Below are 25,934 nucleotides of genomic sequence, written 5' to 3' on the forward strand. Positions count from 1 at the left end.
AACTTATAAGTATAAAATGGGTTACTTATAAGTATAAAATTACTGTATGTTTCCCTGAAAAAGTTTATAAAAAAGAAAATAAATAAATTATGCGTTAGTTAGTGTCCAAATGGCTCAGACCGCTTACATAGAGTGTGGGCTAGGTGATTTGTGGCTTTTTTATTTTCGGCGCAGACAATATGCCGCATCGGTCGACGCTTAACAGTGGTGACACGCCCATACATGTGACAGCGGCGTTTTAAATTAACTCAAAGAAGTCGCCTAACGACTCTCACATCATGTTTCAAAAAATTTGCTCGATGGTTAGGAATTAGGGCACTAAAATGTGTATTTTAAATTAAATTAACATTTTTATATCAATGAATATTTGATTTTTAATATTAGATTTAGTAATGTCTATAACATGCCAATATGCTCCTTTCGGGATAGACAGGGCTTTTTTAACACGTTGTATAAGCGCGCTAAATTTATATAGGAGCGATTACTTTTTAATCAACTTATAGCCCGAGTGTTTAGTTAAAACTTTAGATACATTATTAGATTATGATTACTCGTTACTTGCAACAGAACACGATTGAAATGTAATAATGTAAGAGTCTACTATCTATCGTTGGTAAGCAGGTCATTGGCAAGTATGATAAGACCGCTTATCGTCAGCTACCTCATTCACTGCATCATGGTGCAATAACTAACTCTTATGTTATGAGAGGACAGGGTTTTCTTTACACACCGTATACATGCATATATGTAGTTCTACTGATTTATAATTTGTTCTTTGTAAATGAAACGACAATGCTTGTATTTTATTTTTTATTGTAGATATTCACATGGTGTCTCATTCTAACAAAGATAAAATATTAAGGTTGAGACTGATTTATATTAAGAACTTAGTCCTAGTACACTAGGAACGAATCGCAATAAATAAATAAAATTATAGTAACAACTTTTCACTAACAAACTTTAACGTAATGACTAGATTATTTTTTTTTATATTTGTATAAAAATGGTTAATGAGGAAATTGAAGTGTCTTGTTTTTCTACCTTCACTAAAAACGCAAAAAGAAAATCATCTTAAATTAGATAACATTCGACACGACATCATTCATGATTCACGTCAAATCGAAACAAGCGAGTATTTGTGCAAAATAAATATACGATTAAACGAATGAATAGAAAATGCGTATTTTTTATTAAAATGTTTCGACGCCCAATTAGAAAAAGAAATGCATAATGTGCCCAAAATAATCGTCTAATCCAATTCGCTAAAATAAAAAGCAGGTGTTATGTTACATTTGGCGAGGGGCTGCGTCTCAACTCTTGGGCATTCCTTGAGGGGTGGCAGATTCTACCATCTTCTTGTACTTGCCCACCAGCTCGGGCAAGTCGTAAGCGATAGCCACATCCAGTTGTGTGATAGGACAACCGCGGAAATAAGTACATGTTGCCGACAATTGCTGGAACTCGTACAGTGGGTTCAACCGGAAGAAGTCCCGATACGTTTCAGGATCAGGAAGATCATACCTGAAATATAATTAATATTTTACTTAACGTGTAAAACTACTCTTAAAAGGTTTTGCTATCGTCAATTTTATACAAACCTGGATATATTTGTAAGCGTACTGAGACCCTCATAGATGTGATAGTTCTGGGGGTTTTCAATAATAGCGTCGGAGATGAGCTTTCTATTTCCGAAGATTGTTTTATGATTGTAGTAAGTAGTTAAATAGCAGTCGACCATCTTGGCGTGGTTTCTAACTCGTACCTGAAAAATGAAATATAAAAATAAATGCAACTTATCACGATGATTGCTTATTTATTATATCGACGATACTATAACAAGGCTAAGCGCGCATTAATCTTAAAGGGAGAAATTAAATCAAAAAATCGTAGTGGTTATATTTATTTAACTTTAAATATTAACATATCTTATTTAACTTTAAGCATGATGACAACAATTTCATTGAAATTCTGCCACATGTGTATTCTACCATTGTATCATACGCATTGGAGCAGCGTGGTGGAATAAGCTCCAAACCTTCTCCTCAAAAGGGAGAGGAGGCCTTAGCCCAGCAGTATGACATTAACAGCCTGTTACTGTTATGATGATAACAACCATGAAAATATTTTAAGCTAAACCTTATAAATAATTAAAGTAATAATCCAAACAAAAGAGTAACAGAAACATAATATCGAAAATATTAAGAAAATATTGAAATGTAGGTATTCAAGCATTTTAATTTGTTGAATTTAATAAGTCAAAAGACAATATAAAGGACGGAGACATGGTTTTAAATTGACGAATTTTATGTTAAGACTTACTGCAAATCGTCTGGCGCTAGCGATTTTGTTCTCAATTCGCTTATCTATCGCATGACGTAGATCACGCAGTAGCTCTCGCTCTTGTGCCAACAGCAGGCGACTCGGCGCGCCTGGCTCGAATGGCAGCGACCACAATGATACGGTATACATGACTGGTGGCTGCGGTGAGCTCATAAGCGGTGATATGTTCCAGATCAAGGCGCTTTGCACGCGCATCAGTTCCTCTGGTTTAACTATGTCCCCTTTGTTCAATACGATGCGAGTCTATTGATTAGAAAAACATTGTAAAATATCTGATAGTGCTTGTATAAGTGTCATTTGGTTATTCGGTGGTATTGAAATGTTGTTCGTACCTGAGATTCTCTGCCTTTAAGCTGATCAAGAATAGCTTCTGTCTCAGGACCGACATCAAGCTTTGAAGGGTCGTAAACTAGGAAAATGATGTCTGCGCGATCAATAAACCATTGACAAGCATCATTGAATGGAAACACGCGGGACACTTGTTTTCTCACTTCCAATATACCAGGAATCTCTACAATATTTACCTAAAATTATAATACAAAAAAATATCATAGTGCTATCGAAACGATTGAAGCTTAGATAACTAATTATTATATTAAATTATTAAAACAGGATCAATATCATAGCAGCTGATGACAGAATAATTTTCTTCTTCTTCTTCTTCTTCGTCGTGACACTCTTGTCAGAGCGGTCGTGGTCGCCGTGAAGTATTATGAATTATTCGGCGCAGATGTTATTCGCCTCACGAGCCTTCGCCATAAGTCCCTGTTAGTGATGAGCCTGGTGCATTCATGCAAAGGACCGCCAACAGTTGTTTTTATTTGGTCGGTCCATCGCATGGGCGTCCTTCCCCGTGGTCTGATGCCATCCACCTTGCCTTGAATAACAAGGCGCTCAATGGAGTCATTTCCTTGCCGGGAGATTTAATAATAACTAATATGAAACTCATATTAGAGGTCGTTTATTCTATGCGTTCGTGCATCCTCTTAAGTTAATTTTTTATATAACTGGTGTTGACACTTGCGAGACCTTCCGTTTTGATCACGAACATGTATACGTAAAAGTTGCCCGAGTCATAACGGATACTTACTTTAAAAATAATTTTAAGAGGCATTGCACCTATGCAAGTCATTATCTAATAATTAATCACACTAATTAATATTAAATATTTAATTGCATTTGCAAATAAAGTACGATATACTTCAGAAAATAACTGTTTACCTTTTCTAATAATTTACTAGGGTACTTAAGACCCCTTAGACGTTCTTCTAACCCTTGTCCAAATTTCTGTAGTCCTGAGAAGGTCCAATCAGCTGCAAGTTGAGTACCATCAAGAACCGCTGGTTCTTTTCCATGCATTAAAATATTAAAGTAAGCTGGAGATGGTTCCGCACCTGATAAAAGTTAGTATTTAGTGTTACCGTATTAATATAAAACACTAGTGATCGCGGTTGACTAAAAAATCTTACCTGTTCTAAGAGACCACTCAGTGAATTCGATTCCTGTTAAATAATTTAATATCGAAGACTTTCCACCGCTCCAAGGACCCATAAAAAGTACCAATGGCTTTGAAAATATTTCAGGATCTCCAAAATGTCTATTACTCAAATCTCTATACTTATAAAGACCTTCAAGCGGTTTGATTGCGTTTTCGTAAAGTTTTTTTAAGTCTCTAAGAACAATATCTGCTGATTTTTCTATAATCAGTTCCGACTCGCTTGCTTCTTCGTCCAATCTTAATATTTGGATTATATGGTCACGAGATCTTAAATTTTCAGGAATTTCTCCAATCTAAAATAATAGTATAAAAATACATTTATTTAATATGAAATTACATGAAACAAGAAGGAAAAATAAAAATAAGCCAAAATAAACAAATTATAAAAAATACACTCCATTGATTCATCTATCTATATGTAAATGATATCAATATATTAATATAATGATTATGACATTATATAAATATAATGATTCATCTATATATAAATGAGAAAGTAACTCGGTATATCTGTTACGCTTTCTTAATATGCTGGCGAAGCCTCGACATAATATACGCCTAAAAATATATATATAATATATTTGATCTCTGGTAAGATACCTCGAACCTTAGTTTTATAGTACTAGTGTTGTTGAGATGGCCCAGTGGTAAGAACGCGTGAATCTTAACCGATGATAGTGGGTTCAAACCCGGGCAAGCACCACTGAATTTTCATGTGCTTAATTTGTGATTATAATTGATCTCGTGCTTTACGGTGAAGGAAAACATCGTGAGGAAACCTGCATGTGTCTAATTTCACTGAAATCTGCCACATGTGTATTCCACCAACCCGCATTGGAGCAGCGTGGTGGAATAAGCTCCAATACGTTCTCCTCAAAAAGAGGAGAGGAGGCCTTTAGCCCAGCAGTGGGACATTCACAGGCTGTTACGGTACGGTACGGTGTTGTTATAAATATCGTATAATATGACACTTACCAGTAACAGGTCTTCTTCAGGTGCACGCTCTTCTTCAGTTTCATCTGAACTAGTAACCTCAGACTTTTCATCGTCTCCTGCAACTTGGTCCGCCTGCTCTTCGCCTTCTTCAGCAGGTTCTTGACTGTCTTCAACTCCTGCTTTTTCATCAGTCTCACCGCCTTCATCTCTTTCGACAGATTTCTCTTTTTCTTCTTCCGACTTACCTTCTTCTTCTGATTCTTCTTTAGATTTATCATCTTTTTCTTCTTGGGAGTCACTTACGCCATCTTCTTCCGTTGATTCAGCCTTTTCTTGAGATCTGTCGACATCTTCATCTGTTTTATTATCTTCGTCACTTTCGCCTTCTTTAGCTTCGTCAGTTTCTTTAGATTCGTCTGTTGATTCCTCCGATTTATCTTCATCTGCCGTTAATATTTCTGTGCTTGTACCGTCATCTCCTTGTTCGGATTCTTTTTCTTCCTGTTCCTTGCTTATAGTATCGGCGTCTTCTGATGAAGCTTCTCTTTCTTGTTCGCTTTCTTTGCTATCTTCAAATACTTCCTTACTATCAGCATCGTCTACTACTTCGCCGCTTTCTTTAAAAAATAAAAGTTTATTTCATTTATTTAACCTTATAATAATAAAATGATAATCTAACATAAAATAAATAAGATAGACTATATTTAAAAAAACGTTAATAATTAATGTATGATACTGGACTATTAAAATAATAAATGACTATTAGGACGAAATTATTTTTTTGGTTGTTATTTGGAAAATAATCATTTTTTAAATTTACCTTTTTCGATTTCTTGATCTTCAGCAGATGCTTGCTCTTTGCTGCCTCCTTCTTCGTCTTCTTTGCTCTCGACTGATTGTTTTTCTGCACTGTCTTCAGCTGTATCTTCTTTAGAATCGCCATCAACAGGACTTCCACTTTCATCGTCATATGAGACTTGAGACATATATGGTTCATCGGCAACTTCGACTGATGGCGTATCTTCTTCTGTTTCCTTACTCTCTGCTTCTTCTTTGCTTTCTGCCTCTACCGCTGTGCCTCCATCTTCTGTTGAAGTATCTTCTTTCGTGTCGTCATCTATGCTAACTTCACTGGATTCGTTCTTTTCCGTAGAATCTGAAATAGAAAAATTTCTTTAAGCAAATTCCAAGCAGCAGTATTATCCGTTTTATTTCATTTTGCGTTTTCAAACTAAAGTAAATCCGTTAGGTATTTCATATTTATTAAACATTTGTAAAAGTAACAGTATTGTTAGCATAGATATAATGGTTACAATAGGTAAGCTATGTTTTTCCAAGATAACAAAAATCGAGTAATACATACACCTTAAAAAACTGATTAAATATGTATTGTAAATATCTAAATAACATTTATGTATTGGTACGTATTGTCCTTATAAAGTTTTCTTCAATATAATTACAATTTTTAGCTGTTATATATAACCAACTTTTTCAACCAGGTGTATAATTCAGATCTTTACTCGATAATTGGCTAAAATCTACATTTATAACTGTACCAAAAAAGGCAAGGCAAAGAAATGTGCAGAATATCACATAATAAGCTTAATGAGCCACGTACTTAAAATATTCCTGGCGATCATCCAGGAATAAGACCCCGATGCGACGAACAACTTGGGGAGAGTCAATTTGGTTTCCGATCCGGCATGGGAACTCGAGAAGCGCTTTTTGCTTTAAATGTTCTAGTACAAAAATGCAAAGACATGCAGACCAATGTTATGTTGTGCTTCATTGATTATGAGAAGGTGTTCGATCGCGTAAGACATGACATACTTATGGAACGTTTAATAGATGTAGGTCTAGATGAAAGGGACTTACGGGTTATTAGGAACTTGTATTGGAACCAAAGAGCAGCTGTGAGAGTTGAGCATTGGGACACCGATCAAGTTGAAATTCGCCGTGGTGTCCGTCAGGGGTGTATATTGTCTCCCCTGCTTTTTAACATATATTCGGAAGCTGTAATATCTGAAGCTCTGGAGGGGTAAGAGGTAGGCATCAAGATTAATGGTCAAGTCGTGAATAACCTCCATACGCCGATTATACCGTGCTTATGGCCTCTTCAGAAAACGACCTACAGACATTGGTGAACAGGGTTAACGAGTGCAGTGTGAAGGCAGGGTTGAGCAAGACCAAGTTTCTGGTGGTATCGGGGGATAAGGATCTAAAGCCGAAAATTCAGGTGGAAGGTAAAAACCTAGACCGGGTGCGTATGTACAAATACCTCGGTGCTCGGGTAAATGAAGAATGGGACTGTAGGCAAGAAATTCAGACCCGGATTGAAATTGCCCAAGCAAGCCTTAAAAGGTTGGAGAAGGTATTGTGCAGCCGTAAACTATCGATAAAGCTCAGACTAAGAATACTCCATTGCTATGTCTAGACGGTAGTGTTATACGGTAGTGAAGCATGGACTTTGCAAGCTGACACCCAGAAACGTCTAGAAGCTTTTGAAATGTGGTGTTACCGCAGAATGCTCCGTATTAGCTGGACACAGAAAGTTTCGAACGTGAAAGTACTTCAGCGCGTCGCCAGTAGCCGGAAGTTACTGCAAGCCGTCAAGAACAGAAAAACCGAGTATTTGGGCCACGTCTTGAGACACGAGCGATACCAACTGCTCCAAATTATAATGATGGGCAAAGTAGAGGGCAAACGACACGCTGAAAAAGTCCTGGTTGCGCAACATCCGTGAATGGACGAAGATCGCCAGCGTGGATAAATTATTTCGCTTGGCGCGAGACCGCGAAAAATTCGCTGAGCTGACGGCCAACTTCCAGTAGTGGAGAGGCACAAGAAGAAGAAGATATATACCCACAAAATATGTGCATATAATATATTGTGGGTACTGAGTAGACACAGAGACAGGTTCGTTTGATCGTTTATTTTTTTTCGGTAATGGCGTATGAAGTTGTACGAATGACTTAACACACGCGTCATTATTCTGGATCCAGTAAAAAAATCTGGTGCGATAAATTTATATCCTCATTCTCAAAGTGTGTTAAAAATATAATCTCCAGATAGGACATATTGAAATGTTTTGGTATATATTGTTACAAAAGTTATATCGTCATTGATATATTGTATAAATATATAAATAATAAAATAAGATATATAAACTATATATGGTATATATATAATCTGTCGATGACGATTAAATTCAACATGGTTAAAATAGAATCTGGAACTATTAAAGTAACTCAGTAAATTCGAGGTTATCTACTAATAGAAAACGGGGAAAACTTTTAATTAGATGTCTTTGAAAGCATGATGTCATAGCAGTTTCCGTTATATAATGACGCTCACGCTTCTAAACATTTATAAAGAACATCGTGTGCTGCTCTATATATTTTTATAGGTATGTATTTCTCTTGATTTTAAGTAGCGAGTCCAAATGTCCAAAAGACTAGAAAAAGAAAAGACATTTATATTTACCTGGTTCTACGTCTCCCGATTCGAGTTCTTTAAGTGCTTTTTCGATATATGGACGGCACTGTGATTCTGAAGGAATGTCGTCATCGGCTGAAACAATAAACAAATATTTTTAATACCGTAATCAAGTCAGCAGAGCTGAAGGAGAAATAAATACTAGTTTATCAATATTTCGATATATTTCACACGGATGTAAATGTAATTCTATATGAAATTGCTTAATGTATTTTATAATTATATTCTTTAATTTATATTGATTATGATAAATAAATTTCTGAAGTTGCTGTTTTAATTACACACTGTAAATATTAAGTGAACGCAAGACATTTAATAATTACCAGCCCGGAAGTTTCCTACTTGCTAGTAAAAGCCTCTTTTCTTGCTAAATTACAAAAAATAATGTTCGACACAGATAGGTATCCCCACAATGATTCCCTTTACTGCTTAATAAACTATTATATAAAAATGAATAAAGTACATAAAAACTTCAGGCGGATACCAAGATTTTCTCTCTGATTTTAAATTAAAAAACTCTCCGATTTTAAGATTTAAACGATTTATATTTACGCCGTCAAGGCATACCGGGATTCACTGCATTGTGATTGTTTTATTATGAAGTAAGGAACCATCGAAACATATGTAATTTTTTGACAATCGCCATAGCTAATGGCTTTAAAGGATGAAGTAGATTCACACTAACAGAGATTAGATTCACATAATCTAGCTTCACACTAACTTGACGCACCTCTTTTAATGTTACATTAAATATTTAGTTACGCAATAGTCAATTGGTTGCGCATTGATGTATAAAGAGATGCTTAATATTTCTTCTACGTCTTTCTACGACTATAGGCGGTGGTGACCAATTACTACCAGTTGGCCCATTTGGCAAGCCATTTGGTAACTTATTTTAAATAAAAAACATTTAATCAGTATTTTGTCACACAATCTGCCTTTTTTGTAAAATCCTTTAATAAATACGTGATATCTTCACGTAAAGATGGATTAAAATTAACAAAAAATCTAAGTGGTACTACTAAAATAAACGTAGACGCTTTTACACCATTGTCTTAGTAAGTTATTGAGTAAACAGCTAAATCGTCACTATCATATTACGTACACACATATGCAGATACAACTGCAGTCAATTTCAATTGAAAATAAGACAGGAAATATTATATATGTGTATGTGGAAACACAGATTCATTGAGAATAACCAAAAAATTAAATAACTGGTATAAAAATAAATTGTACTGTTTTCGGTTATTTGGTTACGTAGAAACAGATAATAGTCAGTAGGAAAGCTGTATGGGGGAGTTGTATTACTCATAGAAAATTTTGTTAATCAACTACAATGAAGTAATATAGTCCATAAAACTTTATTTTACCAATTTCAATAAAATTAAACGGTCGAAACCGAATATATTAGTGGAAGCAATGTTAAAATTTATTTATCTACAATTTGGATAAACGTAAATTATGAAAATGACGTGTTCAATGATTCTGCACACAAATCCCGAGCGTGTAAACGACAAACATTAAACAATTATACTTTTTCAACCCTTAAATATGTTATATTTATTTTCGTTCCATTGCAATTCATAATTCTCTTAACGCATTTAAATTGCCTCCTTGGTCTAATAACAAGATTAAATTATTTCCAGATAAAGTTCCGTTTGGCTAATTAAAGTTAATAGATTTTTTCTAGAGCCTGGATTTAGTTAGGTATTTAGCGGGATTTAAATCGCTGTGTTACTGTCGTCAGTCCTTCCCGGGTCTGAGGTGTTTCTTTTTGAGCCGGTGGTAGATTTTTGATCCTTAATCATATATATATATCTTAGTATATCTAAAAATGTTATGGTTCTTTACCAAATAAATTATTTTGACATTTCACGTGTCTTCCAATGCATCACCATACATGTCGTGGTGCCTGCGCCAAATATCTAGTCCTTAGTATAAGATTCCAGAAAATGAAAAATTAGAAATCCCACTTGTATTTATTAAACGCGTGTGCGAAATAATATCTTCTGGCTACTTATATTTTACTTTAATAACACAATAAAATTAAATAAATAAAAAATAATTAAAAACACAATCAAAATTCAAATGAGATAATAATACACCCTTTTAATTATAAATAGAAACTTTCTCGTTAATTCGCTTAAACCTTAAACATTATCGCATAAACTCATCAGACCTTTTCAGATGATATCTATCATAATAGGTAATATATAGGCATCAATTAGCTAAATCGAGGTTCTAATTTGTATATAATTTGTGTACGTATTTCTTTTTACTATTTAGACTTATATATACTTATTAAGTAGTACACAAAAATGGCAGAAAAATATCTATAACATTTTTTTATATTCAAAGCAGGACGGAGACTTAATAGTTTAAACATTTTCAAAATGTAACATATATACAGTAATATATTAATATATTTGAAATATAATTAGAATACAGTCATGAAAAATTCAGATCTTTCTATTTTTGTGAAATTAACGTTGACAAACCCTACAAACAGAAATTACTGCTAATTTTATAATAATGGGAATAAGTGTCTGTCTCACGCGGATATTTTTGTTAGTCATGCAAAATAAAAGAAATGAAGTAATTTGAGCGTATCTTACTAAAGAGATTTTTCTCCAAGATATATCTACTAAATTAAGATAATGAGATGTAAGTCTGATTAAAAAAAAATAACATTTGTAAAAAAAAGTTCGTTGTGCTCTCTGTATATTTAAAAATTGTTCTTGCAGGCACATCCACATACAGGATTGCTGAATCTAAACTGTACTACATAGTAGAGCTAAGAATATTTACTTAATTAAATTATTATTGGTTATATACATATCTCAACTGCATAAAAATTAGTTAATTTTCTGATAACGTAACGTAGAAATTTGATATGAATATACCAGGACAGTCACTTGTCCAACATGATACCCAAGTAGATATTTAGTCTTTTCTTCCTATTCAATAATAATTAATCAAATTTTAGCTTTTACGGTTAATAATATTACCACCATTATTAAATATTACAAATATGTCAGTAGCAAACTGTTTTTTTTTAAACAAATATACCTAATCATTTTCAATATTAGGAATTGAACGTAAATTAGTGTCTAACCAAAAGCAACTCTTTCTAAACTTAATTCTGTGTTGCTATGTATAATGGCAGTAAAAACTATATAAGCGGCTTCTTCGCCATATGAAATGACTCAAGAATCACTTTTTCCAGTTAAAATAAATCATTAATGTAAATCCAAAACAAGGTGTGACCATCACGCTTTCCTGCGGTACTCCATACATACTTGAGTCTTGTTTAATGTACAAATACTTGATGTAAGTAATTAATAAATGTTTATAAATTAATAATTTTAAATATTTAGAATTAGTGTTTTTAATTTTTATTAAACTAACTTTACTTTAAGTATGGAATCCATTGAAATACATAATCTTAAATTAAAATATTACAAAAATGATATTGTATCGAACATACTGCAAAATTGATGATAACATTATCCTTATTTAATTTTACGGTCTGTGTCATATAAACTTGATTTTGACACACATTATTTTATTCTCATAAGATCTTCTTCATATAGATGAGATAACTATAATATCTAACTGGTAGTCTACTAGTAATTACATATTGTAATAATTATAAACTATTACTGTAATAAAAATATAATATAATGGTTTTTTCCTGTGGCAACACTGTTAATACATGTCATAAAAACCTCTCCCAATAAATTCAAAAATAATAATTTAAATTAATTGTTATTAGTTTCGATTTAACCTTATTTACTGGTGGTAGGGCTTTGTGCAAGCTCGTCTGGGTAGGTACCACCCACTCATCAGATATTCTACCGCAAAACAGCAATACTTGATATTGTTGTGTTCCGGTTTGAAGGGTGAGTGAGCCAGTGTAATTACAGGCACAAGGGACATAAAATCTTAGTTCCCAAGGTTGGTGGCGCATTGGATATGTAAGCGATGGTTGACATTTCTTACAATGCCAATGTCTAAGAGCGTTGGTGACCACTTACCATCAGGTGGCCCATATGCTCGTCCGCCTTCCTATTCTATAAAAAAAAAAAAAAAATTATCTCTGTACAAAATTGTAATATAACTGTATATTAATACACTGACGATAAGTATAGCGTGTTATTTTGTATAGTGTTTTTTCTGGTGTTGTGTCTGCGAATACTTAAAAAAAAATATCACCAAGTTTTGCCGCCCCCAAAACTTTGCTGCCTTGGACCCAGGACTACTTGGCGTATAGAGAAATCCGCCCATGCTAGTAACAGAAAGGCCCAGTTTATATCGTCCAAACATTCGGCATTGCGGTTCCACCGGGACATACTGGTATTATTATTTCCAAAATTACGCGCAGTTATGATTTCTAATTTTATCTATATAAAAGTTAAATTCTCAATGATAAAAATGAGACTTTATACGTTCATCTGTCAGTTGTATCAAAAATAATTGATTTTAAATTTGCACACATGACAGTATCCATAGTGATTCTGTTATACATTCGGTAAATAACAGTATTTATTGAAAAAAAATCGTCAAGGCAAACATATAATAAGGTTACAATAAGATTCTCAAGGAGAAATTGGTAATTATTATAATCAAATCCTTTTCTGTAGCGACCTGGTAGCACAACTCGTACTAAATAAAAATATCTTGCTGAACAGACGGAATAATAAATAGTCGAGTCTCAATCGACGCTTAATTCTGGCATTGTCGTTGAACATTGTTCTTGGATTGTAGCCATTAAATATCTATAGATATGATTACTTTTTAATCGGGGGATTGTTATCGTTTTTTTTCACATAAAATCCTACTAAAAAATATTACTTCAGAGAAATCTTGAAAATATGAGTTTTTACGACAACATCTTATCCCAAGTTACACCATAGGAGTTAACAGCCATTGTAGGTAAGTTACCCCTAATGAAATGAAAGAAAACAACAAAAAAACTAATTATTTGAAAGATACGTAAAGTACGAACTACGTAAAAAATTGAGAGAAGTTACAAATAACTGAATTAATGTGACTTTCAGTTTTAATTTTAATCTAAGAAAAAACTATGTAGCACTTCTGACATATTTAATAATGGAAATTATTACCAATTCCATGCTATTTACCTTGTTTATTAGACAACAATAGGTAAAATATGTAGTGTTCCATATTCCTTTTGTTGACCGCGGTCGGTAAAGGTATATTTATTCGATCGTTAAATAATACAATATGTACATAATGCTGTAAGCCTTGTAAATAAAAAACCTCGTAAGTAGCATATAATATAGACGAGACTATATGTATATAACTATATATTATATATATATCAAATTTATAAATTATGGAGTTGTATGATCATTTAGAACGTAGAGGAAGTAGAAATTTATTTGGATAAAAGCCGGCGTTACGGGAAAATAAACATCAATCACCGACTCAACGCCTAGGTCGAATAGACTATTTTAGATTTATGATATATGAGTACTTAGAGCTTTCTTCTTGCAAACCGTTTGACCTAAATGATTACCTTGCAGCATTCCGGGCTTTAATCTATCTGTAAGACTTGTCATTGACTTAGCAAACTAAATTTAAAGCATCTAAATTCGTGAGCCGGGTGTCTCCTAGAATATAAAGACACTATTCATGAATGAAGTAATTTTTTTATATAATACCTACGTTAATATTAGCACGTTTACTTATCGATTCGATTATTTTAATCTTAATAAACTTGGCCGATGCTTTCAAACAAATGCTATTAATAAAGCGTCATTACATGCATTTCGTTGTGTGGTCTTCGAGCTGGGAGTTGACATCATTTAATTTACATAATATAGAATTAGTATTTGCCTATTTTGTTTAAGTATGTTACATCATAATATTAAATAAAAAGGGTATGTTAAGTTGTATGAAAAAGGGAATGAGATAAATATTTATTTATAAAAATGTATAAAATAATAGAATATTTAGGACAGTAGTTATTATGTAAAATTATGAAGTGACCTATTTTCGTGTCTAACTTTTATAATGTCGTCATGATCCTATCGTTTTTCACAAGATGGCGACGCGCATAACGACAATCCCTGTATTTCTATTTGTGTAGCTATGTCGTGTAGTACGCCTGGCGCGTCTGCGCTCACCAAGCTCTGAATAAATATGATGATTGATAATTTGATCAATTTAACCTTGTACCATTTATTTACTGTTAACGTTATAGCCAAAAATAGAGCACAAACGCGCTTTTTACATAATTTCAGCGCAAGCTTCAACGAAAATAGCAACGATGTAGTGACGCAGAGCGTGTGCAGCTCCAACTCGCTACGCCGCCCGGCTTCGTCCTCAACTCACCTCTCGCCGCGAGCGCGAGCGCCGACACGGCAAACAACATGCACAACATAAACCTCCATAATTTCAATCTCTTGGTCCACATTTTGTAAGGTTCCAGCCCGCTACACCGGGCTAACAGTCATTTGCACTCACACTCACGCACCCGATCGGTCGATCTATGGACGCGAATCACAAGCTACACTGAACAAAAATATTTTACTACCAGCGATCAATGCGAGATGCATTCCTAGAGGTATGCATCTCGCGTTGAGCGTAACTATTTAATTGCGGTTTATGTAGCGATCCGTTAAAAATCAGGATAAAAAGAAAGTCTTAAAATTATTGTAAATTAAATTCAATGATCGTTACAATTAACCGCAATGTAAATGGTTATGGCTTCTGGTACCGCGTTGAGGAACGTCGGACGTACTCTATATCCGGAGACAGCACAGCATCGCTGGTCGAAGGGGTACTGGCGTTAGCAGAGCGGTGGCGCTCCCCGCGCACATCTTGAGCTTTCAGATTCAGCACACAGCGCGTGCCAAACGCAGATGACGCGCCGCACGCGTTACGCGCCCGCGCATCCAGCTTTACAGATTCTTGTCGTATGCGCTCTAAACTTTTAGGTTACCTTTAAATTTACCAAGTCCATAATATAATTAAACGCTGATTTTTACAATTATACATATAACATAAAAATCTTATAACTATTTGATATGCAAACAAAATTAACATTTTATAATTCGCTTTCAACTTTAAAGTGTTCGTCTATCTCGTTCGAATATCTCTTTTTCTACCAAATACCTATTAAGTGTACCCTATTAGGATATATTACTAACAGATACTGTCAACAACACGTGTGCTTTGCCGGCAAATAAGTAAATTAAATATGCCAACATTTTCATATTCACAAAACAATAAACACAAGAACTCACTGAAATATAAACAAATATGATTTTACGATGACATTAATACCAGCGCCGGTCCTGGAGTAGAGCGAAAGGAGCAGTCGTTAAAGGCGCCAGATGTAAATGGGCGCCAGAATAGCTACATAAACAATAAAAGTGCAAATTAATATATTTGGAAAAGTACAGTGCTGCGCGGCGAAGACTGTATTGATCAGAGTCACATGTTTATATCGTGATAAAGAGGTAGAAATATAATTTAGGCACGCATTATCACTGAATTCTAGGTTCTAATTACGCTAATACGATGGAGCGTAAGTCAAGAGCACCGAAAAACAATCAACAAAATACGTTCTATAAAGTTTTACTTGGTGGTGGGACTAAGAGCCGATATGGCACAGTGGTAAGAACGCGTGAATCTTAACCCATGATCGTGGGTTCAAATACGGGCAAGCACCACTGAATTTTCATGTGCTTAATTTGTGATTACAATTCATCTCGTGCTTTACGGTAAAGGAAAACATCGTGAGGCAACCTGCATGTGTCTAATTTCACTGAAATTCTTCTACATGTGTAAACCACCAACCCGCACTGGAGCAGCGTGGTGGAATAAGTTCTAAACCTTCAAGAGCTTCAAAAAGTTCTACATGCAGATGTCCTTCACTCTTTTTATTATAAACTATATAAACACGTAATAAAAATAGTGGTATTTAAGCGTTTTAGAACCTGCAATCTTCGATAGAAGAACTGATAGACCAGTAATTCTCAACCCTTTTTTTGTTGCGGCACACTTTTAACGATTTCAAAATTATGCGGCACACAAAGAAAAAGTTTTAAAATATTTACTTACCTATAACACTGCGTAAAATATCTCATGATAATCATTTTAAATGTGCGAAATAAAATAATATGTACTACAAAAATAACAGTACGTTTATTAATGGATTAATTACACGTTAATAATAAGAATACTTTTAATGCGAAATTTGAGCTTGATATTTTTTGATAATTTTCATTTATATTTGGCCGTTAAAATAACAATGCTACTCTCATATCGTCTTCTACATTTAACAATCTTGATCATTTTTTAGTTTTAACGTTGGTTAATGCTGAAAATCCGAATTCACACTAATAAGATGTGGAAAATTGTAATAATATGTTTAAAGCTTTTTATCTATCATTAGATAATCGCATCTAAAGTTAATCCAAAATGAATTAATCGATTCTTCTGAATGTTTTAAAATTAAATAGCTATTGTTGGAAAGCAAAATGAGTTCTTCCTCTTCTTTCAACGTTAAGTCAAATACAGAAGTATTCGTTATGAGAAATGGATTACGAACCCAATGAAAATTTCTTTATATCTAATTTTGGGGAAAAATTAATAATTATGGATTTAAATATCTATTCCTGTTAAAAGGATTTTTCTTTTTAAATCATATTATTTAATAATAATAACATAATTATATCTAAAATTTGGCGGCATACTTTTAGAATTTCGCGGCACACAAAAGTGCCACGGCACAGTGGTTATGAATCAGTTAGATAAAGGAATCCATTCCGACAGCGCATCTCTTCTAACCTTTCAAAAAATTTAAACTATTAAGTAGGTAACTATGATTCCTAAGTTATTAAATGCAAGTCATTTATTTTGTTTGATTACACTATAGATACAAAAGATATTTTTATTGTGGTTATTATGAACATTATGTAAGTAATCGTATATTTATAATTCTATCATGAAGTATTAGATAATCATGAATGATTAAGTTAGACGCAAGATCGACAAAGACATATAACGACCATCAGAATACAATTTCAGTTGGCACGTGCAATAGCCACCCGCTCAGATATTTCAAGCTGCCATTCCTATAATTACCTCGATCACCCTTATGCATTTAAGTGCACTATAACATTCTCCTTATTCCCATGCCATTAGTTGGCTATTGTCATTACTATACTATAGCATTTACAGATGTAAAACCGGCTGCCAAATCGGTGATCATTCGAGGTTTATGAAATTAAAATATTACACAATAATCATCAACGGACATCAGGACATAAATTTCTCAAAATTATTGTTGATTTTTACGTATTTTTTAGAGAATATAGTTAAAAATTAATAATCAATGCTACCCGACACATTTTGTCAGCGGTAACTTTTACCAGACGTTTTTAAACTTCCAAAAAAAATCAATTTCACTACAGACGTGTGACTTCGTGAGTTAGTATATTAGGTCACTTAATTAGAATTAAATGTTTGCTCCAATTTTTAAAATTACAAAAACTAAATAACTATTATATTGTATTAATATAAAGTATATATATCAGTGACATTATACGTTTATATTTGTATAAAATACAATTAAAATAATACAATTAATTAATTGTATAAAATACAATATAATTGTTTATATTTGTATATATATATATATATATATATATATATATATATATATATATATATATATTATATATATATGTATTATATATTTTTATATATGTATAAAAATATCGTGTCACAGTGTTTGTGGTCAAACTCCTCCGAAACGGCTCGATCAATTTTTATGAAATTTGTGTCAAAAAATATTTAGCAGTAATTCAAGCTGTCTGTTTTAATAGAAACTGATAGTTGCAAAACTGAAAACAAATAACGGACCATCTTTTTTAAAAGTTCTGTCTCATAAAGTGGGAATGTACGATGAGCCACACTCACACACCAAATCCGTAGACATAACCTAAGGAAACAATAATGAATAAACGCATGAAAAAAATCGATGGGTGGTGCATATGCAATGTATATAATGACAATCAATAAGTCGCAAGGCCAAACGATGTCCGTTTGTGGCTTAGATTTGGACACACCATGTTTATCGCACAGACAAAGTAAACGTGGCATGTTTTCGGGTGGGCAAATCATCGAGCTTATTTGTGTTGGTTAAAGACGGACTGAAAAAAATATCGTACACCCAATTGCTCTTCGAAATTATTTAACTGTTTAAGGATAAAAATATATTACTATTTTCACTTTACATTTAACTTTTAATCAAACAATGAATATGTCCAAATACATTGAATTGAGAAAATGAATGGTTGGTGTTTTTATCGGCGGTTATCGTCACCAGCGCTCCTTTACTTTTTCTGTCATAGATGTCCCCACACACTTAAAATAAATTTTTATTTAAAATCCAAAATATCACTATTATAATATTGACCACGATTTAGCTTACTACATTTGTTAAAATAAATTCTGAAAACAGTGAATATTATTTTTGTTACTTACTTGTACAACAAAAGAAAAAAATTAAATTAAATATACAGGCACCAATTTATTTTGAAGCATACTTATATTTGGAATTTCTTTTTAATTCCGTCGAGTGCCATACGGTATGCAATTGGCACAGTTCAGGAAAATACTAAGACTCGAGAGTCTAGGAGGTTTGGCAATACTATTGGCACGAAGTTATTTAGCTTAATTACATTATCGTAGCAATAAATATACACAATAACTAAAAAATACATGCGGTTTTTTAAGGAATTACTAATACAACTATTTGTGTAATATTTGGAGCCAGAACAACATCAATCTGAACAAATCAACGAGATTTTAACTGATGTCCTAGAAACTGTACTAAAATATATATGTATAAAGAAATCTTGTTTTAATTCTTTAGTAGATTAAATCTCATGTGATTTAGTTTTGTATAAAAATATAACAAGGTTTAAGTAAGGTTTAGTAATGGTATCATTTTTAATTCATTTTTGTTCTATATCATTGTGAGAATTTTTTGGAACCTAGTTTAATAATTTTCACATAATAATACTATTAACAAGATACAATAGATAACTAATTGTTATAAAGTCTATCGGCATTCACTCAGAATTTTATATTAGGGCTAGATATATTAGGGCTAGGCTAGATTTTTTTTTCCATCAGTTGTGATAGTGTTTTTAGTTTTTTTATTTTTCAGTGAAGTGAAAACGACCCCATGTGCATATACTGCATATATTAAGCTATTACTATCCAACAGTAACAATATAATATATGCCATCTATGCTTGATGGATGAAATACAATTATTTTTATTATTACAGTACGAACAAAGGTATCTAATATTATTTATAAAAAAATATTAAATATATTAAATTAGTATTTAATATATAGTCAAATCTATTCAAAGAAATTTCAGAGAAACTTGTGCTTGTTTTACACAATGTATGAGTTCTTTGAGTGCTGTTACAATAAAATTCCTTATTAGTAACCAAACTTCTTTATTTCTATTGAAGTAAATATAAAACTCACTCTTTAATCTTAATTATCATTTTACATTTTGACATATATATAACTTACATTAGAATTTATTAAAAGTAATTAGTGATTACTTTTAAAAATGTAAATAAATGTAATAATGTGATATGAGGTTTATGTCACAATTCAATGATAGCATTTTATTATGAAAAAAAAAATTTATCATTCAGATTTTTTTCAGCTTATTATAAATAACACTTAATTTTAAAACTAATGGTCAATAATAATTAATTCATCTATACTCCAATCTTCATATGAATGGTCCGGAAGATACCTGCGAATAATGATAGGTATTTTACGTTGCTTCAGTTCCTTCATTGCAATCTGAAGTGGGTCAGTCTCTCCCTCCAATTCTACCATGACAGGTGCGCACATTGCTATTTGCAAAGCTCTTGTCCCTAAAAAATAAATATGGGTTGTGATTAGAGGTTATTATTATAATAAATTAGGTACCTATATGAAATGCATCCAAACTATGCTAATTTACCTAGAACTCTAGCTCTTTCATATTTTGTCATGTATCGTGTGGTTATTCTTTTTGATTTCTCCACTCCGCCACCGGCTTGTCCAGGCGCTAAGCATTGCACGTTGTAACCATCCTCCTCTTGTTCTTCGACCTCTTCAATGTTATTATCTTCCTCAGCAATGTCGTCATAATCGGCTCCCGCATCTTCACCATCATACTCTTCATCAGCCATTGTCCGATCTTATAATATTATTCAATTTATAATAAAACAAAATAGCTACAAGCAACAAAGCAACAACTAAAAATGATAACAAGTGTCAATTACATTGTATAGGATCAAAAACGTCAATGTCAATGATCGTAAAATAGATCTTTGCTTATTTGTAAATGTAATCCAAATATCATGTATATAAAATATTTTAAGCAATTGTCCTTAAAATGCTAATTAAATTCAAGTTCTTATATATTATAACTACATTAATGTTATAATTTTTTTTTAATTTATTGACCTTAAAAAATATATATAGGTGAACGCAACCTAATCCTTCTTATTTATGAAATCTCTTCTCTTGTCTTTGATACATTCATCGTCTTTCCTTTTCCGGTTCTGCATCGAAGCTGAAACCATGCCGGTGTGTATTATTATAAATTTGTCTTCAGAAAAATACTTTAGTGATATAATTAAGTGATATTTGGATTTTGTTAATGTCATGCGCTTTTGAAGAAGTTGTGTTATTACCATAGAAAATCAGAATTGCGTTCAAAACAAGATACACACATGGCATTATTTGACGTCTCAGTTATCTGACACAAAACTATGTCTTTGTATGAATTAACCTTTAATCAACGATAGTGTTTGTGAATTCTCACCTTAAATACTACTCTATTCAAATATTTGGTCGTTTTTACACAAGTAAGTTTAGTGTAGTGAAGGCGTGAAACTAACCTAAACATGGTGCATTTCAGCTCGCAGTTGACTTATTGCACCCTTCGCCTGCGTCTGAGAGGAGGAAGCACAAGCTCAAAAGGCTAGTGCCACATCCAAACTCATACTTTATGGACGTCAAATGCCCAGGATGTTACAAAATCACAACGGTATTCAGTCACGCGCAAAGAGTAGTCGTATGTGCAGGATGTTCCACAATTCTTTGTCAGCCCACTGGAGGTCGCGCCAGATTAACTGAAGGTATGTAAACATATATAATAACCTGAACATCAGCTACTATCAAAGGTAGATAATAATTTACAGTTTAAAAAGTATTAACAGTAGTAAATACTCTGTTTGTGACAAAATTTAACACAGACTAAGATTGTCTGGTAACTAACATTAGTAAACATTTCTAGTGTTGTGAACAATTGTTATATTTGTATTCTTATACTAATATATTAAGGTCATCAATTTGTTTTAGCACAAAAATACTTTTGTTTCAGCTCTAAATAATATAAGATTATTATTATTTTCTGTTTAATATTGTCTATGTATTTTACTACTTCTACATTTACAGACATTGAAAAACATTGTACAATATCATTAAATTTAATTTCATAATCTGTCGCAATAAATTGTGCAATTTTTAGATAGAGATGAGTAACACATACAAACAACAAAATAAATAATCTATATCTATTTCATCTATATTATTATCAAAACATCATAATACAATTTAAGAATACCTTACGGCAATAGAAATTAAGTAAAGGCAATCTAAATTGGTCCTTATATATAAGAATATATTAAAAGTTCTGATATTCTTGACATATTTTTGAATAATAATAATAAATTTAAAAAAAAATAAGTTCACATGTTATATATTCATGTGTTTATAGGTGAACCCATTTTTAGTAACTTATATGTGAACTTTCTTTTTATAGAATAGGAAGGTGGACGAGCATGTGGGCCACCTGATGGTAAGTGACCACCAACACCCATAGACATTGGCATTTTAAGAAATGTTAACCATCGCTTACTTCACTAATGCGCCACCAACCTTGGGAACTAAGATGTAATGTCCCTTGTGCCTGTAATTACACTGGCTCACTCACCCATCAAATCAAAACACAATGATACCAAGTACTGCTGTTTTTCGGTAGAATATCTGATGAGTGGGTCGTACTTACCCAGACAAGCTTGCACAAAGCTCTTCTACAAGTAAACCAGTAACTGGATAAAGTATGCAAATAAACATATTATGTTCTTACAACTGACTTTTAATACTTGTTTTTGAAATATTTCTTGCTTACTAGAATGTAATCTATTGTGTTTTGTTGGTGTTTGTAGATTTTAACAAAGGTTACTTTAAAACTATAGCTATACCTAACTGATAAGCAGATTAAGGAAGCATTTAAGATTTATAAAAAAAAATATTCAGTATAGAATTAAGTAGAAGATCCACATATAAATCTGAACCGAAGAGAGTAAATTTTCATGTTCTTAATTTGTAATTATAAATTTTTATTGTGAATAACGGTTAAACCTATAAATGTCCCAATGTTGGTTTAAGGTTTCTTACCTTCCTGAGCTTACTCCACTATGCTACTTCTATGCTGATTGATGGGATCACATGAAAAAGATTTTCACCCGACACATTTTCCAGTTTCCTTGTAATGTTTTCCTCTATAATTGATGAATTATAAATGCAAATTAGGTGATTTTTGACTAAAATTGGATCTATTAAGCATGATAGATTTTGTTATAGTTAGTAGAAATTAAACCTGTAGTTTATAAAAATTTTATCATTTTTAATGTAATAAACTTAATTATATTAGTATACTTTCTTTTTTCAGGATGTTCATTTAGAAGAAAACAACACTAATTTTACCTGGAGAGAGAGCCCTAATTTAAGATTGGCATTTTATTTCCAATTGTATGAATGAGTGATATTTTTCTTATTCATTGGATTTGTTAAAGCATTACAAATAAAGGCTTTTTCAAAGGGTATATATCTTTTATTTATGTACACATCGTTATTTTATTTGAAAAATCATATTTTTTTATTTCATTCATCATTTATGGACTGCAAGCTGCAATTTCATGTAAAAATATTTGTTTTTATTGAATAGGCAATGATATTAATATCCAGCCCTATTGACATTGGTTATGTGTATAATTGAAGGTTACACTTTTTAGATTAAAATAAAAAAAAGATATATTTTAAGTATTGCGCAATTTTGAAATAACCAGTAAAATTATATTTCTTTTTTTTTAATGTGATTTTTTTATTTTATATAAGCTTTAGCTAAATTATAAATATATTAAATAGAAAGGAAAAGTTAAAAAAGCAAAGCTGATTAAAACATACTAAAAAAATATCTCAATTGAAGTCATCATCTGAAATGGCTATATTATTAAAGAACAATTGATTTTTCTTTTAAGCCAGATGTTGTAAGTGCTTAAAACTCTCATTATTTGAAACCTATACACATGATGATGATACGGGTGTTTCTATTATTAATTATTTGCTATAATTTGTAGCAGGTGTTTGGAAATGGGTTAATTTCCTGATTTACTAAAATGTAGGAAAGCTTTAAAATCTGAAACAAAAGTGATCCTAGTAATTATATAGATACTTCCGTTCTCGAGTAAAATAAGAATAATCGTTAAAATATTGTCCATTTCGGTATAAATGTAATCTTTCATTAATAACTAACCGAACTTCTTAGTTACGTTATAGGTATATGATGCATGGGAAAAATGCCGAATGTTATTGGAATATCTTGCCATTTATTTAAAGCATTCGAATGTGTGGCACACAAAACTTTCATATAAACTTGAACATTAAAGGGAAATCATTTGATCTTATTGCTTCATACTTGAGTTCTCTAAGAACTTAACAAATTTTCGAAAATGGAATGAAGTCTGGGTCTGTGCTTAGAATGGGCGATGTAGATCATTTTCTATTTTTGATTATATTAATGACCTACCTTTTTTTACCGTTTAAGGTATTTATGATATTGTATTGTTTGGTGATGCTATTTCAGCATTATATTATCTGTGCTATTACTATTGACAAAAAAAACTTATTTCGACGATTTAAACAATGCACTGATACAAAGTTGGTTTACAACATTTTTTTTAAGGCTATTGAAACAATATGTATATTATTTACCGTACTTATTTTAAACAACAGCGCTTTCCTTTGATGTTTGATAATATAAATTTTAGTGTAACTGATAATACAATAATATGTACAATGTAGTTATGTTAGCCCAAAGCATGAAGCCTTAATCAGCGGAATGTTAGCCATTGTGTCATTCCATGCTTTGGGATCGTATGTCCTGGGAAACGATTTGTTAAAAGGAAAAGAATATTCGACCAGAATATAAACCTCTGTTCGGTCGTGTCAATTTAAATATAATAAAATATTTTAAAATTTCAATATATTATATCTTTTTAAAAAAAGCCTGTGTTGCTCCCGTAAACTTGTCTATGTACATCCATAATAATATTGATTATTTCGATAGAAACAGTGACAAACATTGAATACACGAGAAATAAATAAAATCTTGTAAATTTTATGTAGTACCAGATTTTTGTTTCCGCAAAATTTAATTGTCCTTCTATAACAGAATTCCTTTAATATGTTAAGCTTTGCTAATTAATAAATTTAAAACACGTGGTAAGAAAACTTTGCTTTATAAGACCTTTACACGCTAAAAGGATTACATAGATAATAAAAAAGTAGAATTAATTTTCGTTGATTTGATGATTCGTTGTTTGATGCATGATAAAAAAAAATTCAACGGTATTTAATTATCTAGGTTCTTGTTGGTTCATCTCGGTAGAATCTACATCCCGAACTGGTAGCTTTTAATTTAATAATCTTGCAAAATGATTCATAGGAGAGAAGGACCGAACTTACAAATCAAGGCACTTTGACATTTGAAGCTCCCCAATCTGAAGCGGTTGAGTAAAATTATATTATATTTGGCTGCATGCCGGTGCCGTGTAGGCCTAGGTATAAATCCTAAGTCGGCTGTCGGACAAGACCTGTTCCTGCGAGCAGTCGTGTCGGCGGTGATCCGCAGAGAATCTATCCGATCCGTGCCGAGGACGGCCATCGCAGTGGTTTTAGTGAGTAAAAATCCCACATAACCCCCTCATGGAAGCTGGGTACCTTTCTGAAGGTTTCCACTGCGTGAAAAAAGTCATAAATCTTGGGCTACTTGAAGAGGCAAGAGCCTACTTGAATAAAGTATGTTTAACAATAAGTTATCCGTCTGTAACATTTGTTTTATGGTAGGACTGCCTCGTTGGTCTAGTGACTAGATGTTGGGTCGCGGATCCCGAGGTCCTGGATTCAAATCCCGGGTTGTGTCGTTTATTGGGGTTTTTCTGTAGAAGATTCTCTGTGTCGGCCCTGATTCTGAAGGTTTGGAAATGTAAGCACTCCCGTACCTCGGAAAGCACGTAAAGCCGTTGGTCCAGCGTCTTTTCGGTTGTATAACATTGCCGTCCCATCGGAATAGGAGAATTAGGGAATAGAGAGTGCATCTGAGTTTGCGCACACACTTGTGCACTATTTTTTTTTTTTTATAAAATAGGAAGGCGGACGAGCATATGGGCCACCTGATGGTAAGTGGTCACCAAACGCTCTTAGACATTGGCATTGTAAGTAATGTCAACCATCGCTTATATAGCCAATGCGCC

General features: G+C 32.6%; 3 protein-coding genes and 1 pseudogene across 8 annotated transcripts; 2 read left to right on the top strand and 2 right to left on the bottom strand.

The window, feature by feature from the left end:
* Positions 1 to 796: 796 nt before the first annotated feature.
* Positions 797 to 15,117, bottom strand: LOC126776286 (sarcalumenin). Of its 6 annotated transcripts, none has more exons than XM_050498627.1 (11): positions 15,042 to 15,117; positions 14,633 to 14,812; positions 8,258 to 8,344; positions 5,595 to 5,930; positions 4,814 to 5,391; positions 3,810 to 4,131; positions 3,562 to 3,734; positions 2,673 to 2,864; positions 2,320 to 2,583; positions 1,599 to 1,762; positions 797 to 1,521 (listed from the first exon to the last, which is right to left on the bottom strand). In XM_050498627.1, exons 2-11 carry the CDS (start codon positions 14,712 to 14,714, stop codon positions 1,311 to 1,313), a joined length of 2,409 nt encoding a protein of 802 aa, XP_050354584.1. In that variant the 5' UTR covers positions 14,715 to 14,812; positions 15,042 to 15,117; the 3' UTR covers positions 797 to 1,310. The 6 variants fall into 6 exon arrangements, with proteins under 6 accessions (XP_050354584.1, XP_050354589.1, XP_050354585.1 ...); XM_050498632.1 differs by having other exon boundaries at positions 14,633 to 14,787; positions 15,042 to 15,106; XM_050498628.1 differs by having other exon boundaries at positions 15,018 to 15,089.
* LOC126776287 (uncharacterized) lies at positions 6,445 to 7,605 on the top strand (annotated as a pseudogene).
* A 4,712-nt stretch (positions 15,118 to 19,829) lies between the features above and the next one.
* On the bottom strand, positions 19,830 to 20,597 carry LOC126776288 (DNA-directed RNA polymerases I, II, and III subunit RPABC2). Its single transcript, XM_050498635.1, has 2 exons — positions 20,309 to 20,597; positions 19,830 to 20,219 (listed from the first exon to the last, which is right to left on the bottom strand). Exons 1-2 carry the CDS (start codon positions 20,517 to 20,519, stop codon positions 20,032 to 20,034), a joined length of 399 nt encoding a protein of 132 aa, XP_050354592.1. The 5' UTR covers positions 20,520 to 20,597; the 3' UTR covers positions 19,830 to 20,031.
* A 259-nt stretch (positions 20,598 to 20,856) lies between these two features.
* Positions 20,857 to 23,223, top strand: LOC126776555 (40S ribosomal protein S27). Its single transcript, XM_050499157.1, has 3 exons — positions 20,857 to 20,919; positions 21,254 to 21,473; positions 23,072 to 23,223. The coding sequence occupies exons 1-3, from the start codon at positions 20,914 to 20,916 to the stop codon at positions 23,098 to 23,100; spliced, it is 255 nt and encodes an 84-aa protein (XP_050355114.1). The 5' UTR covers positions 20,857 to 20,913; the 3' UTR covers positions 23,101 to 23,223.
* The last annotated feature ends 2,711 nt before the right edge of the window (positions 23,224 to 25,934 follow it).

The sequence above is a fragment of the Nymphalis io genome, chromosome 20 (genome assembly GCF_905147045.1).
Source record: "Nymphalis io chromosome 20, ilAglIoxx1.1, whole genome shotgun sequence".
NCBI lineage: Eukaryota > Metazoa > Arthropoda > Insecta > Lepidoptera > Nymphalidae > Nymphalis > Nymphalis io.

Coding starts and splice junctions, on each gene's coding strand:
- LOC126776286 (XM_050498627.1), bottom strand. CDS start 14,714: ATGTGGACCAAGAGATTGAAATTATGGAGGTTTATGTTGTGCATGTTG. Junction 5,392..5,594: donor AGATCAAGAAATCGAAAAAG/GTAAATTTAAAA, acceptor TATTTTTTAAAG/AAAGCGGCGAAGTAGTAGAC. Junction 2,584..2,672: donor TTAAAGGCAGAGAATCTCAG/GTACGAACAACA, acceptor TCTAATCAATAG/ACTCGCATCGTATTGAACAA.
- LOC126776288 (XM_050498635.1), bottom strand. CDS start 20,519: ATGGCTGATGAAGAGTATGATGGTGAAGATGCGGGAGCCGATTATGAC. Junction 20,220..20,308: donor TGAAAGAGCTAGAGTTCTAG/GTAAATTAGCAT, acceptor TTTATTTTTTAG/GGACAAGAGCTTTGCAAATA.
- LOC126776555 (XM_050499157.1), top strand. Junction 21,474..23,071: donor TCGCGCCAGATTAACTGAAG/GTATGTAAACAT, acceptor TTCTTTTTTCAG/GATGTTCATTTAGAAGAAAA.